The sequence below is a fragment of the Alligator mississippiensis genome, chromosome 15 (assembly GCF_030867095.1).
Source record: "Alligator mississippiensis isolate rAllMis1 chromosome 15, rAllMis1, whole genome shotgun sequence".
NCBI lineage: Eukaryota > Metazoa > Chordata > Crocodylia > Alligatoridae > Alligator > Alligator mississippiensis.
Window position 1 is genome coordinate 19,488,908 of NC_081838.1, and position 13,202 is coordinate 19,502,109.

Here is a 13,202-nt window from a genome sequence, read left to right on the forward strand (position 1 = left end):
CCCCTTTTGCAGAGTGGAAGGGGCATGGGGTGGCCTGGCCATGGTGCAGGTATCACCACGGTGCCATCAACACACTGGGATTGGGGGTGGTTGCATATGCATATGCAGGCATGCATGAGTGTTTGTGCCCATGCATGAGGTTACCTGTGTGTGTGTGTGTGTGTGTATGCATGCACATGAGCACATGCATGTGTGTATGCAGATGCTCCCAGAAGCCCCTGGCTCCTTGTGGGTGTATGGATGTGTGTGCTGACATTTGGGGACATGCATGTGTGGGCATGTGCTCAGGCATGTGCAGATATGTGTGGACCTATCTGTGTGTATATGCTCAGGCATGTGGACCTGCCCATGCGTGCTGTAAGTCATGTGCACACACATGCATCTCTGCCTGGATGCATGTGAACACAGGGGTGTCGCATGCCTGCACTTGCATGTAGACCTCCCTGGGTGCATGTGCGTGTATGGAGCCGTGTGCCTGCTGATGTATGCATGTGTCCAGGGACTGATCCAGGTACATTCAGGTGGGCGCAGGGCCCCGGGGCAGGGCAGGTGGGCAGGATTAGGGGATGATCCTGGGTTACGTAAGTGCCATGAGGCTGTAATCCCTGCGTGGCAGGTGGGGGTGGGAGTTGGGCACCCAGAAGAGACTTATGCCCCTTGTCTGCCTGGCAGGCCCAGACCCTCAGGCACTGCCAGCCTTCCAGGAGATGCCTGCTCTCCCTGCATCTCTTGTACCAGGGATGCTGGGCACCTTCTGCTCCCCATGTTGGGGCCAAGAGCCTGGCTCTGTGACCCAGGGCCCCATCTGGCTTCCATGCTAGAGGAGTGTGGCTTTGACACGGGCCATTTAAGCACCTTAGGGCAGCAGGCAAGGCATCCCCAGATGCCTGGTTTCGATGCCGTGCTTCAGCAGGAGAACGGGATCTGTTAGGGGAACGGTAGCCAGGACTCCTGGGTTTACTCCCCAGCTCAGCCCCTCCCTTGCTCTGTGCTGGGCAAGTGGTGCCCCCACCCTCTTCCCTGCATCGCCCTGCCATACAACACACTGTGTGCCTCAGTTTCCTCATCTGGACCCAAAGCTCCTGGCCTGCCACCTGGTACACGCCTGTCGTTTGGGTGAGGGCGCCCCCTTGTGGGGGAACCACAAGCAGCAGCCAGCACTTCTGCCAGGAGTTGGTGGGGAAGGGCACGTGCAAAAGAACCCAGGAGTCCTGGCTCCAGTGCCCCTTCCCAGCTCTAACCACTAGGCTCCCATCCCAGAGCTGGGAACAGTACCCAGGAGTCCTGGCTGTCCACTCTCCACTTCTGCAACCATTAGGCAGCAGTAGGCCAGACGGGTGCATGTGTACACCCAGTGCCATGGTCTTTGCTTACCCCCCACCCCAATTTCTTCTTCCCCATAGCCCAAATCGAAGTGATTCCATGCAAGATCTGTGGGGACAAGTCCTCGGGGATTCATTATGGCGTCATCACGTGTGAGGGCTGCAAGGTGAGTGCCTGTTGCGGCCCTTTGTGGGCATGGCCAGCCACACCCAACACCCCTCCCCAGGGTGCCAGGGGTGGGGACACCATGGAGGCTGGGTGATCCCAGCCACCCCTGGCTTCTGCCTGCTTCCCTTTGGGGCTGCTCAGCCTCCGTGCCCCCCAAAGCTGCCACTGGAGGTGGATCCTGGCTGACGGACTTTCTCTTGTTCCCCCTTCTCTCCAGGGCTTTTTCCGGAGGAGCCAGCAAGGCAATGTCACCTACTCCTGCACCCGCCAGCAGAACTGCCAGATTGACCGGACCAGCCGCAACCGCTGCCAGCACTGCCGCCTCCAGAAATGCCTCAGCCTCGGCATGTCCCGGGATGGTAAGGCCTTTCCCACCCCCTCCCGCAGCAGAGGACAAAGTAGCTTCAGAGGTCACATCTAGTCCAACCCCTGCCTGAGGCAGGATCAGCCCTGTGCAAACCAGCCCAGGTACATCCACAGTCTAAACTCTTAGCAAAGCTACTGTCAACCCGAGATGACATCTCCCCAAGAAGCCCCAGCCTTGTCCCTCTTGACCCTTGCCTCGGGAGCTGTGCTCTGGCACCAGGATTCTCCCAGGGAGACCCAGGACCCTGCCAGGCTGAGCTGGGCATGATGGGGGTGGATTTGGCATGGCTTCTTCTCTCCTGCTCATCCCTGCCCTTGCCTCGCTCCCACAGCCGTCAAGTTCGGGCGCATGTCCAAGAAGCAGCGCGACAGCCTCCACGCTGAAGTGCAGAAGCAACTGCAGCAGCAGCAGCAGCAGCAGGGTGGGGAGGCAGCCATGGCCTCTGCATACGCCCTGGGCCTGGCCAACGGGCAGCTTAAGTTGGCCTCGGACCCTGACCTGCTGGAGGCCTCGGCCTGCCCTGGTGCCCTCCTAGCTGGGCAGGCACGGCTCGGCCGGGTGCCCGAAGAGCCACCAGCGCTGGCCTTCTCCAACGGACTGGCCAAGGCCCACGGCCGGCTGGGTGGTGACCCGTGTGGCCCCTTCGCCAGGGAGTACAGCCCCGAGCGTATCAAGATGGATGCCCGGGGCAGCATCTTCTATGGGCCGGATGCCCAGGCCTCGCCCGATCCCACCAGGCTGGACATCGGGGCCAAGCGGGGCCCGGGCAGCAGCAACCCCGGGGAGTCCGTCGACTTCTACACCAGCCCCAGCTTCACCAGCATCCTGGAGTCTCCCCACTCCTCAGTGACCGAGATCGGTGAGTCCCCCACCCTGCATGGGGGGTCCAAAGGTCCCTGCAGCTTCTGGCCCGCAAGCTCAGCCTGCCTTTGTTCTGGAGGGAACAAGTTTGAGTCCCAGGGAGGGCTGGAACACCAGTGGCTTTGCCAGTGTGGCTGACTTATTGTGGGGGTAACAACTTGCTACTGCTGCCAAGGGAGCTGCATCTCTGGCACTGATAAGAGTCCTGAGCTTTTAGCTTCCACCCTGCAGCCCCCCTGTGGGGGCAAAGGGGTCTCCCATGCTCCCAGGGGCCTTGAGATGAAGAGCCAGGCAGAGTGGCACTGAGCGATAGAGTCAGGGACTGCAGAAAGAGTCTGCTCCGTGCTGGGGGTTTGTGGTCCCAGCAGGTGGGAGTAGGGGCTGGCCCTGCCCAGCTGCTGTCACCCCCAGGACCCCTACCCTGCCTGTGCCCTCACCCCTGCACTTGCCCCACAGAGCACCTCACCCAGAATGTCCTCAAGTCGTACCGCGAGACCTGCCAGCTGCGCCTGGAGGACCTGCAGCTCCTGCGCTGGGAGACCTTCTCGCGGGAGGAGGTCAGCGCCTACCAGAAGAAGGTGAGAAGCCTGGGAGGGGGTTGCAACCTCGGTGGAGGGTTTGGGAGGTGCAACCGAGCACAGCAGGCCAGGACAGGGCCTTCTAGCTGGCAGAGATGTGTCCTGGGGTTTCTCGTGTGGACAGCCAAGGCTGGAGAGACGTGCTCCCCCAGCCATCATGGCCACCTCCTGTGGTTCTCAGCCGCTGTGTGTCCCTGCCCCAGGTACGGCTCCCACAAGCCACGGCTTCCTCTCCACCCCCAGGCACAGGACCCAGTAGCCAGGCACTGTCATTGCTCCGTGCCTTACTTTCCCCTGCTCTGCCAACCTCAGTCCAGGCCTTTGAGATCCCAGGGGAGTCAGGCCCCACCAGGATTGTGGCTCTTCTGGCGAGAGAACCAGGGGGATGTTTCCCCAGTGGAAGATGCAGCTTTTTCAGCCCATCTCTACCCAATGGACAGTGGGTGTCTGGCATGCTGAGGAGGTGCAGCTTGGGGCTTCGTGCTCCTCATCTCCTGCACGGCCGGGGTGATGTCTCCCCAAGGAGCCCCAGCTTCACCCCTTGTGGCAAGGGGCAGCAAAGCATCGTGGCTATCTGAAGCCTGGTGCATTGTGGGAGATGGCATCTGTGGGGTTGGGGACGGGGAACTGTGATGGGGAGACACTGCCCCCAATCTGTTCAAGGCAAAACAGCCCCCCAACCCTGAGGTTCCCCCCACTTCCAGGAACCCTGGGCCCCCAGGAAGTGGGGCTGTTAACCCTTCATGCCCTGAGTGCTGCCACCTTCCTGCACTGGGGCTCAAGGACTCCATCCAGGCTCTCTCTGTGCCCTCTGGATGATGCCCCGCTGCCCTAACAAGCTACTGAAGCAGCCAGGCTTGTTTCCTTCCTCCCCCATCCTGAATTGACTGCCCAGTCATGGCCTGACCCTGTACAGACTGCTGCAGCATAAGCCCCCTTATGCCTTAAAGGGGCAGCATCAGGAACCCCAAGCACCCCAAAACATCTGGAACAGGGAGTAGGGCCATCCCGTAGGGCCAGGGACCCTGAGGGGCACAGGAGCCAGGGTTCAGGGCTGGCAAAGGACTCTGTTCTGTGCACTCCTCTAGGATGAGGGGTTGGCAAAGCTTTCCCCCAGTCCTGAGCTTTGTGGGGGCCTATAAGGGATCAGGGTCCTATAGGAGATCCCCTATGGAACTCCAAGGGGGAATCATCCCCTGGATGCCCTGGCTCTGGCCAGGCTGGCTGCCTATCACCCCTGCATTTATGTGGTGGTGGTAGGGGGGCACATGAAAAGGGAAGTGAGGCAGGGCACATGGGAGAGGGGAGCCGTGCTCTGGGGGTGTGCTAGGGGCCACAGCCTGTTGGCTCTGGGGTGCAGCAAAAGTGGGGAGCAGAGAGGTCTGCTGTTGGGGTGAGGGGCATGCCAGGCCCTGACAGGGTAGATGTGGGGTGGGGGACTATGGCTCAGCTGCAAGGTGTGGGGCTGGGTCCCTGTGCTCCAGGGGGGCGGCCTCGGCCGTGGGCTGACAAGCTGGTCCCTTGCAGTCCATGGAGGAGATGTGGGAGCGCTGCGCCTGCCGCATCACCGAGGCCATCCAGTACGTGGTGGAGTTCGCCAAGCGTATGGGCGGCTTCATGGAGCTGTGCCAAAATGACCAGATCGTGCTGCTCAAAGCAGGTACCTGGCCCAGCCTGCCCACCCCCCTTCTCCCCGGCCTCCCCATGGGGTAGGCCCTCAAGTGAGAGGAGACCCCAGGGGGTCCATAGGCCATAGCAGTGTTGACCTGAGACTGTGAGGGCCCTGGGTGGGAGCTGGAACATGGGGACAGATCTCAGAACCACAAGGAGCTGTTTGGTGAAACCTCAAGCCCGTGTGCAGCTCCTGGTGTGCTCAGGGCCCCGATCCAGCCACTTGGGGCCAAGGCAGCCACATCCCTGTCCCTACCCCGCTTCCTGGCTCTCTGTGCTATGGCCTCAGCCCCAGTCCTGTCTCGTAGGTGCCATGGAAGTGGTGCTGGTGAGGATGTGCCGTGCCTTCAACTCGGAGAACAGGACAGTCTTCTTCGAGGGCAAATACGCTGGCCCAGAGCTCTTCAAGTCCCTCGGTATGGCTGAGTGAGGGGTGCGGGGCTGCTTATGGAGCTGGGGCAGGTGGGGGCAATGGAGGGGCCTGCAGCAGGACCCCACAAGCCCTAGGCTGGAGCTGCTGACTCTGGGAATAGCCCCCCCCCCCCCCCCCCCCCGCTTCCCACAGCCATGCCAGTGCCCTCTGGTGACTCCCTGGGTGCCTTGGGGATGGAGCCAGCGGCTAGGAGGTGCATCTCCCTGCCCCCATCCCTGGGGCTGTCTGCAGTCCAGGCTCCCTGCCATGGCAGCTCTGTGCCTGGCTGGCGCATGCCTCTCCTTCTCTGCCAGCACCGCACTCTGGAGAGGGGCCTCACGGTCCCTCCCAGGCCCTGTGGAGGTGGCTGGGTTGGGGGGGTCACGTGGGAGCCCTGCTGCAGCGCTGGCCCCACTGGCTGGGATTGAGGCAGGTGACCCCCAGTCGGGTCTGGATTCAGCGTGAGTGCTGCCCCTATGGGGTCTTACATGGGGGAGCGTGGAGAGAAAGAGAGGCAGGGCTCGCTGCAGCCTCAGGTCTCCGTCCGGTCAGCCCCTTCCCCCCCAGGGATGGGGGCCCTGGGGTCTGAGCCCAGGGTGGGTCCTGTCAGGGTCCTGAGGCCACATGGCTCAGGGAGATCTCACTGAGGCCCATGGAGGGGGCGTGGGCTGGGGGCTGCACCAGGGCCTGACAGCTCTGCTCCCCCCAGGCTGCAACGAGCTGATCAACTCCATCTTCGACTTCGCACATGGGCTGTGCTCCCTGCATTTCACCGAGAACGAGATCGCACTCTTCACCGCCCTCGTGCTCATCAACGCCAGTGAGAGACGCCCCCATCCCCTGTGCCCCATGGCCTGTCTGCCTCCAGGGCCCCACGTCCATCATATGTCTACATGTGGATGTGTGCCTCTGTGTGCGTGTGTGCGCGCATTTGCTTGTGTGTCTTTCCATATGTTCGTGTCTGTGCTTGTGTTTGCATGTGTGTATTTCTGTGCATGTGTGCCTGTTTGTGTGTGTGTGTGTTAGTAGGGAGCTGGGGGGGTCCCTGCAGCTAGTGGCTGAACTCCCACAATTGAGTTGGTCAAGAGCTGACCTGGGGGGAGGACTCCATGGAAAACATTGGCCCTGGGTGAAGCATGGACTGCAGGGCATGGGGCTTCCCCCCTGCTCCCCTTCAGCCCTGCTGTGCACAGGAGACCAAAGGCTGCAGTGAGGGGCCAGGCAGGTAGGCCTGGAAGTGCCTGAGCAATGGCCTGGCACCCAGGACACCCAGGTTCCCAGCTCCACCCTGGCCTGTGGGGTGCCAGCTCCCATCATTGGGCCAGACTGGGCCTCAGTTTTCTTCTGTGAAGTGGGGATAGGGACAGTGACCTCTGTACAGGAGCAACGGAGGTAGAAGGTCACAGGCTGGTCCTTCTAGACCCCTCTGGGCCCTGGGTGTTTGAGGGGCTAGCCCTGAGCAGAGGTGCTGCCCCTGAGCTCCCCATTCAGAGCCTGCTCTTGCCCCCAGACCGCCCATGGCTGCAGGAGAAGGGCAAGGTGGAGCGGCTGCAGGACAATCTGGAGCTGGCCTTCAAACACATGCTGCGCAAGAGCCACCGCGAGGGCCTCCTGGCCAAGGTAGGTGCCCCCTGCCCCCAACAGGGGCTGGGTCTCCTTTCCAGGCTGTCTCAGGGCTCCCCAGCCCCAGCTCCTCTCTGTTGGGGAAGCCCCAGTGCCCTGGCTACATGCTTTCCCTATGGGTCTCTTGCTGACAGAGACGTACCTGCTCATGGGCGTACTCGCCTGGGGGGGCTGCAGCTGTGTGGCCCTGGGTGGGGCAGGGGGGCCAGGCCCAGACGAGGCTCTGGGAAATGTGACGTGTTACCAGAGCATCTGTGCCTGGAGGATTATGATCAGGCAGACATGGGCCTGCTTCTGCCCAGCAGGAGGCAGTGGAAGGTGCACACGAAGTGGGAATGTACACATGTGCACATGCACACACATATGTGCACATGCATGCCCACACACATCCCTATCTGGCCCTTTCCAGCTCTCACACATACTGCCCCTTCCCCAGTTCTGCTTAGTAGGCAGGCAACAAAGAACATACACACGTGTGTACACACACACACACACACACACACACACACACACACACACACGATCCTTACCCTGCACACGCACTCTTTACCAGCTGTCACATGTACATGCTCCCTGACACTGCCCAGCAGGGGGTGGTGGAAGGTTCACATATGGGAAGGAGGGATGTGTGCACACACACTTACACACCCCCATTCTTCCTAGCTCTCTCTCTCTCATGCATACACACCCCTTCACACTTTTGATTCTGCCCAGCAGGGGGCAGCAAAGTGCCATCCTGCACACACGCGGGTGCGTGGGTGTGTGTGTGTATGCACGTGTGTAACATGCTTTGGGCATGCCCCCAGAGCTGCCAAAGATGTGCCCAGGGCAGGTGGCCTCACACATGTGACCCCTCACCTCACCCTCCCACGGGCCAGGAAGCAGCCTCATCCCTTGTGTGTATGGGGAGGAGGGGTGGGGGTTGACACACATGGCATTCCGTGCTCACAGCATGTCCTTCCCCACAGCTGCCGCCCAAGGGCAAGCTGCGCAGCCTGTGCTGCCAGCACATGGAGAAGCTGCGCTCCTTCCGGCAGATGCACCCAATCGTGGTCCATGCCGTGTTCCCCCCGCTCTACAAGGAGCTCTTCAGCGCCGAGGGTGAGCCACAGGGCCTGGTGGCCGAGTGACCAGCATCCAGCGAGGCTTGGCCCTGCTCCGGCCAGGGGATGGGGGCTGGATGCCTGGGTTCTGCCCCCATCGAATCAGTTCCCTTCGTTCTGGGCTTCAGAAGCGGGAAAAGAGGGGCGTTCCCTACCTCACTGCGCTGAAGGACGCTCACGATGCACTTTGAGGGGCCCCCACAAAATCAGCTCCTTCTGGCTGAGGCGAACACCCCATCCTCAGGGCCCCAGGACAGGACCTGGTCCCCAGCTGGCGCGCGCTCGGTGCTGTACATAGCAGAAGCCTCTACTGGGGGCTGGGGGCCTATCTTAGCCAAGCATCTCCTTACCTAGGAGGTTTGGGGTGGGGGGAGCAGTCTCTCCTCCCCCCCACCTCCTGACTTTACTGTCAGTGTTTCAAGGCCAGCAGGTGTTTGTATGCTTAGTAAGGTCTATCTAGATATATATATATATATTGTATAAAGTAATATAAAAGATGCTATTTTTGCAAGGGAGCCTGGCCCGGGGGGAGGGGGGACTGATCAGGCTGCTTGTGTACAAGGGGTCAATACGATGCTTTCATACAGCTCCTGGCACCTGGTCGGAGCGGTCCAAGCCAAACCTCGATGTTCCCCACACAGCACCAGGAGCCTCCCCTGACTTCCAAGCAGCACAGGCAGGCAGTCTCCATACACTCAGCCCAAGTTGCCTTGTGTGCCAGCCCCATGCATCAGGCCCTGTGCCCAGCCCACCCCTCTTTGGGTGTCAGCATGGGACGGGGAGCTCTTGGTGCTGGGAGCTATGGGAACAGGCCTCAAGGCAGCTCCTCCACCAGCTCAGTCAGTCTCTGTCTCGTTTATAGCAGGACATTTTCTGGGTGGAAAAATGTTTTTTGCATCCTGAATTTCCCAGTGAAACTTCCTCGTTGGAAGAGGAAAAAAACCCTCTGTCATTTTTAAGCCAGTGACTGGGATAGCAAGGATTCGTTTGGGGGCTTTTTCAAGGGGGAGAAAATGACAATGCTGTGACCAAAGTGGGGGGAGAACAGGTTTATTTTGGTTCAAAATGTACAGCCGGACAGACACGAGCCCTGGCAGAGGCCAACGAGGTCCCTGCTTCCCAGCCCCTGCTTTTAGGGGCCTGAGTTCAAATCTGCCCTGGGGTAGCTTAGATCAACGTTATTCTGCAGCCCTGAGCACCTAGGAGATTGAGCAGCCTTCTGCTGGTCGCAGCGTTGCCCCACCAAGATCTTGGTTCTCATCCCGCTTCCAGCTCAGAGACGCAGCTCAGGGGAGGGAAGGGGAATCTTTCTTTCCACCCTGAGAGCTGGTTCCAGGCTCTGGTTGAAATACTGGCACTGTCCCCATGGCAGGAGAGAGCATGGGGGACCCACAGGCCCTATGGCCAGAGATGTGGGGCCTCTTTAGCCTGGTTGTTGATGAGTTCATGACTGGGATGCGAAGCTTGCCAGGGCAGGGGGCAGAGCTGATACCCTAGCAGGACCCCTCCAGTCCCTGGGACCAGGTTCCTATATTCCACCTAGGCAGGAGGAACAGAGATCACTGAGCCCCCTCTGAGAACAGGCCCCTGACACTGGCTGGTGCACACACATGTGCATGCACAGATATATACACATGCACACAGGGCACTTTGCTGCAGCCAACATGCTCAAAGCTACCTGAGAGTTGCTGGAGGCTCCATGGGCACCTGGGAGTCCAAATCTCCTCCCTCAGGGCAGGGTTTGCCAAGGGATTTAGGCTCCCATTTCATGCAGTGGGTACTGGGCATCTAAATCCTCTTGCAAACCAGCCCTGCAGGGCTCCCAAGCACCTGAGCCCCCCTTGAAAGTGGCATTGAGGCTCCTAAACCATTCAGGCCTGGCAGAGACGAGGCTTCTGCTTCTGCTTCTACTTTTGCTCTGTCAGTCTCCAGCCATGTATGGCCTGGTCCCCCTATGGAGCAAAACGGGTGGGAAGGAGATGGGAGGTGTCAGCCCAGAGCTCCCCACGCCCTCCTCTCTCTTAGCACTTTGGACCCTTGCACTGTTTGAATCCCAGGGGGTTGAGTGACAATAGTCAGGCCCCTGCCAAGCTGCAAAGAGCGTCAGGATGGGGCCATCCGGGGCTTCCAGCCTCACAGCAGACAATCAGGCTTTGTCAGCCCCCGGGTGCCTTCTGGAGAAGCCATCTAGACACACAGGTCACCAGAGAGGCCGCGACTTGTGTCCCCCATCCCCTCCCCTTTGCACTCACCCCCGGCTTGTCTTGCACCTCATGTCATTTCAGTGTGCTGCGAATCACTGCCGATGAGGGGCAGAGTTAAGGTGATCGGGGTGTCATTTCCCCCACTACTGAAGCACACGCAGCTCCCAGCTCCCCCTTCTCCCCCTCTGCCTGACTGTTTTAATATCCTTTTACATATTTAAATATCTTGACAGGGTTTGTAAATATTTGAAAGTTGTAATTTTTTTTTAATAGATCAAAAAAAAAAATAAAAAGAAGAAAAGAAAGAGGAAAAAAATCCGAAGTTGTGAGAGAGGTTTTTAGATTTGCTTTAATTTAATTCAGCTCCTGGTACGTTCTATTTCTTTGTGTCCTGGTTCGTCACCCGGGTTCTGTTTCCTGGCAAAGGTTTTAAAGGAAAAAAAAGACACCAGCAGTGTTCCCAATGCACCTTTTAAGGAGGAATTGTATTGGGCTGTGTCCGGTTTTATTTGCTCTTTGCAATAAACTAGTTTACCAAGAAGCTTGGCTCGGCTGTGTACCGTATCTTCCCACTTGCAACACTCCCACCCGGTAAGACGCCATGGTAGAACGAAGGAGGAACATAAAAGCTCTTCCCTTTGAAAGTACTTTGAAGCAGCAGTCGGTGACTGAGGGCCTTGACAGCCAAATAGAAACAAGCTCTAGAGTTGTTACACCTATTCAAGCACTAACTTCATTGCAGGTTGACTCTCTTTGTAACGGGATAGTCATTTTTATCACGTGAGAATTACTTCGCATGTGTGGCTGGTTTACATTATTGCCAGTTAACCAATTGTATGATTATAACCGTACATGTGGCTGGTCTTTTCACGTGTGGCCGGTTTTACTTTGTGTGTGTTTGGTCTCCTTTGCACAATTGACTGGTGAAGAGCGTAATGCATGCTACGTGTAGCAGGGGCCAGTAGCAGCAGCAAGGGAGTCCAGCCTGCAAACACATGCAGCCCTACCTTCACCATCCCCTAGCAGAGCCTCACATTGAAGAAAATGCTGTTACCGGGAGGATCTCACCCTTGTAGCGGGGACACAGCCTCTACCTGGCATCTCTCGAGTGTGTATTGACATCCTTGGCTGCAGCAAGACGATGGCCATCGCGGTCCAACTCCTTTACCTGTGACAGGGTCAGGAGTGATGCCTGGTGCTATGTCAGAATTGACAGTAATTTTATGAAGAGTTGAGACGATAGGTTTGTCTGCGATGGTTTGGGCAAAGCTGATCCTGCCTCAGGCAGGGGGTTGGACTAGATGAGACCTCCCTGGGTCCCTCCAAGCCCCACGGCTCTGTGATTTCTGTGAGGAGTTGCCCCTGCGTCTCAGGTGGCATTTCAGGGGTGCGACAGGCTGATTGCACTCCAGGCACCTCAACTCCATGTGGTTTCCCCGTGGAGGGACAGTCAGCCGGGCAGAGTCTCATCCAAGTGTCAGCAGCATTCACCACGCCGGCCAGTCCTGGCATAGCAGTGGCCAGAGGGCATGCAGGGCAGCCCCCTATTTTGGGGATCAGAAGGAAGTGGGGCTGGAAGGGACTTTGTGACGTCACATCTAGCCCAGGCCCCTGCTCCAGGCAGGATCAGCCCTGACCAAACCACCCCAGCCATGTGTCTGTCCAGCCTGCTCTTGGAAGCTTCCCAGGTTGGAGACTGCTCAACCACTCTCCTAGCCAGAAAGTCCCTGCATGTCTCCAGCCTCAGTTTCCCCTGCTGCAGCTTGAGGCCATTGCTCCTAGTCCTGTCCCCTGCGGCCACAGAGAAAAGCCCATCTCTGCCCTCTCTGTCGAGTATTTGCAGACTGTTAGCAATCCCCCTCAGCAGCTTTCTCTTCCCCAGACTCAGTCCCCTGAGCTCTTCCAGGCTGTCCTAATCCGTCTTGCTCCCAGGTCCCTAATCATTGGACTCTTTCCATGTCCTTCTGGAAGTGCAGGGCCCAAAAGTGGAGGCTGTTAATGACTTGGAGGATGGAGTGCAGTGGGCTCGTCCCACTAAGGACCAAAGCAAAGTCCTCCAGGCTGAAAGGAAGAAGCCGAGGCTTAAATACGGCTGATTCGATGCAGCTGTGTCAGCCCCATCAGGCTTCCCAGCTTGTGCTTCATCATAAGCTGCTTTGGGCTCTGGGCAGCTCTGTGCCACGGGCTTCCACGCCTGTCACAGGCCCTCAGCTCAGTGCTCCCGGCAGCCGGCTCTGAGCCCCAGGGGAAGCAGTGGGGGGAGAAAACCAGCTGGGAGCTTCTGGGCAAGGGAAAGGTCTGGCCATGGGGGGTTTTTACTCTAGCACCCAGGCTGAGTCTGTCCCAGACACAGTACAGGCTCAACAGAGATGGGGCCCACTGCACCAGGCACTGTACAAATCTCCAAGGGGGGGCAACGTTGAGCTGGACAGGACTGATGCGGGGTGGACTGTCGTCCCCACTGGAGCGAAGAGAACTGAAACCGGAGGATGAAGACCGAGACCAGGGGGTGAAGACTAGCCCACCTGTGGCCCAGCCAGGGGGAGCCCAGATGTCCTGCTTCCCGGCCCTGTGCCCCCACCCAACCTCTCCCTGCTCACGGGGAAGAGGATTGCACCGTGCATGCCCACCGAAGCAGCTTGGGGGGGCTGAGACAGAGGTGGCAACTCTCCCCGTGCACAGAGTTTTGGGGTCTCCATTAAACCCCTTCACCCTTGGCTTCTGCACCAGGACCGTGCCTGCTCTTAGCTGCCACTGCTCCACCCCAGACACGGCTGCATTTCCCCGGGGGGGGGGGTGCTCCACCCCAGACATGGCTGCATTTCCCCCTGGGGGGCTGCTCCACCCCAGACATGGCTGCATTACCCCTGGGGGGGGGTGCTCCACCCCAGA

The 13,202-nt window shown here is 59.0% G+C and overlaps 1 protein-coding gene across 3 annotated transcripts in view; it reads left to right on the plus strand.

Annotated features, from left to right (window-relative positions):
* The window catches only part of RORC (RAR related orphan receptor C), a 46,345-nt gene extending 35,494 nt beyond the window's left edge, over nt 1-10,851 (plus strand). For all 3 annotated transcript variants that reach the window (XM_059718049.1, XM_019479001.2, XM_019479002.2), the window contains exons 3-11: nt 1,404-1,489; nt 1,709-1,850; nt 2,190-2,717; nt 3,176-3,297; nt 4,825-4,957; nt 5,277-5,384; nt 6,090-6,200; nt 6,891-7,000; nt 7,972-10,851. In XM_059718049.1, coding sequence (XP_059574032.1) covers nt 1,404-1,489; nt 1,709-1,850; nt 2,190-2,717; nt 3,176-3,297; nt 4,825-4,957; nt 5,277-5,384; nt 6,090-6,200; nt 6,891-7,000; nt 7,972-8,133 — 1,502 coding nt within the window. In that variant the 3' untranslated portion in view covers nt 8,134-10,851. The remainder of the gene's footprint in view (nt 1-1,403; nt 1,490-1,708; nt 1,851-2,189; nt 2,718-3,175; nt 3,298-4,824; nt 4,958-5,276; nt 5,385-6,089; nt 6,201-6,890; nt 7,001-7,971) is intronic.
* The last annotated feature ends 2,351 nt before the right edge of the window (nt 10,852-13,202 follow it).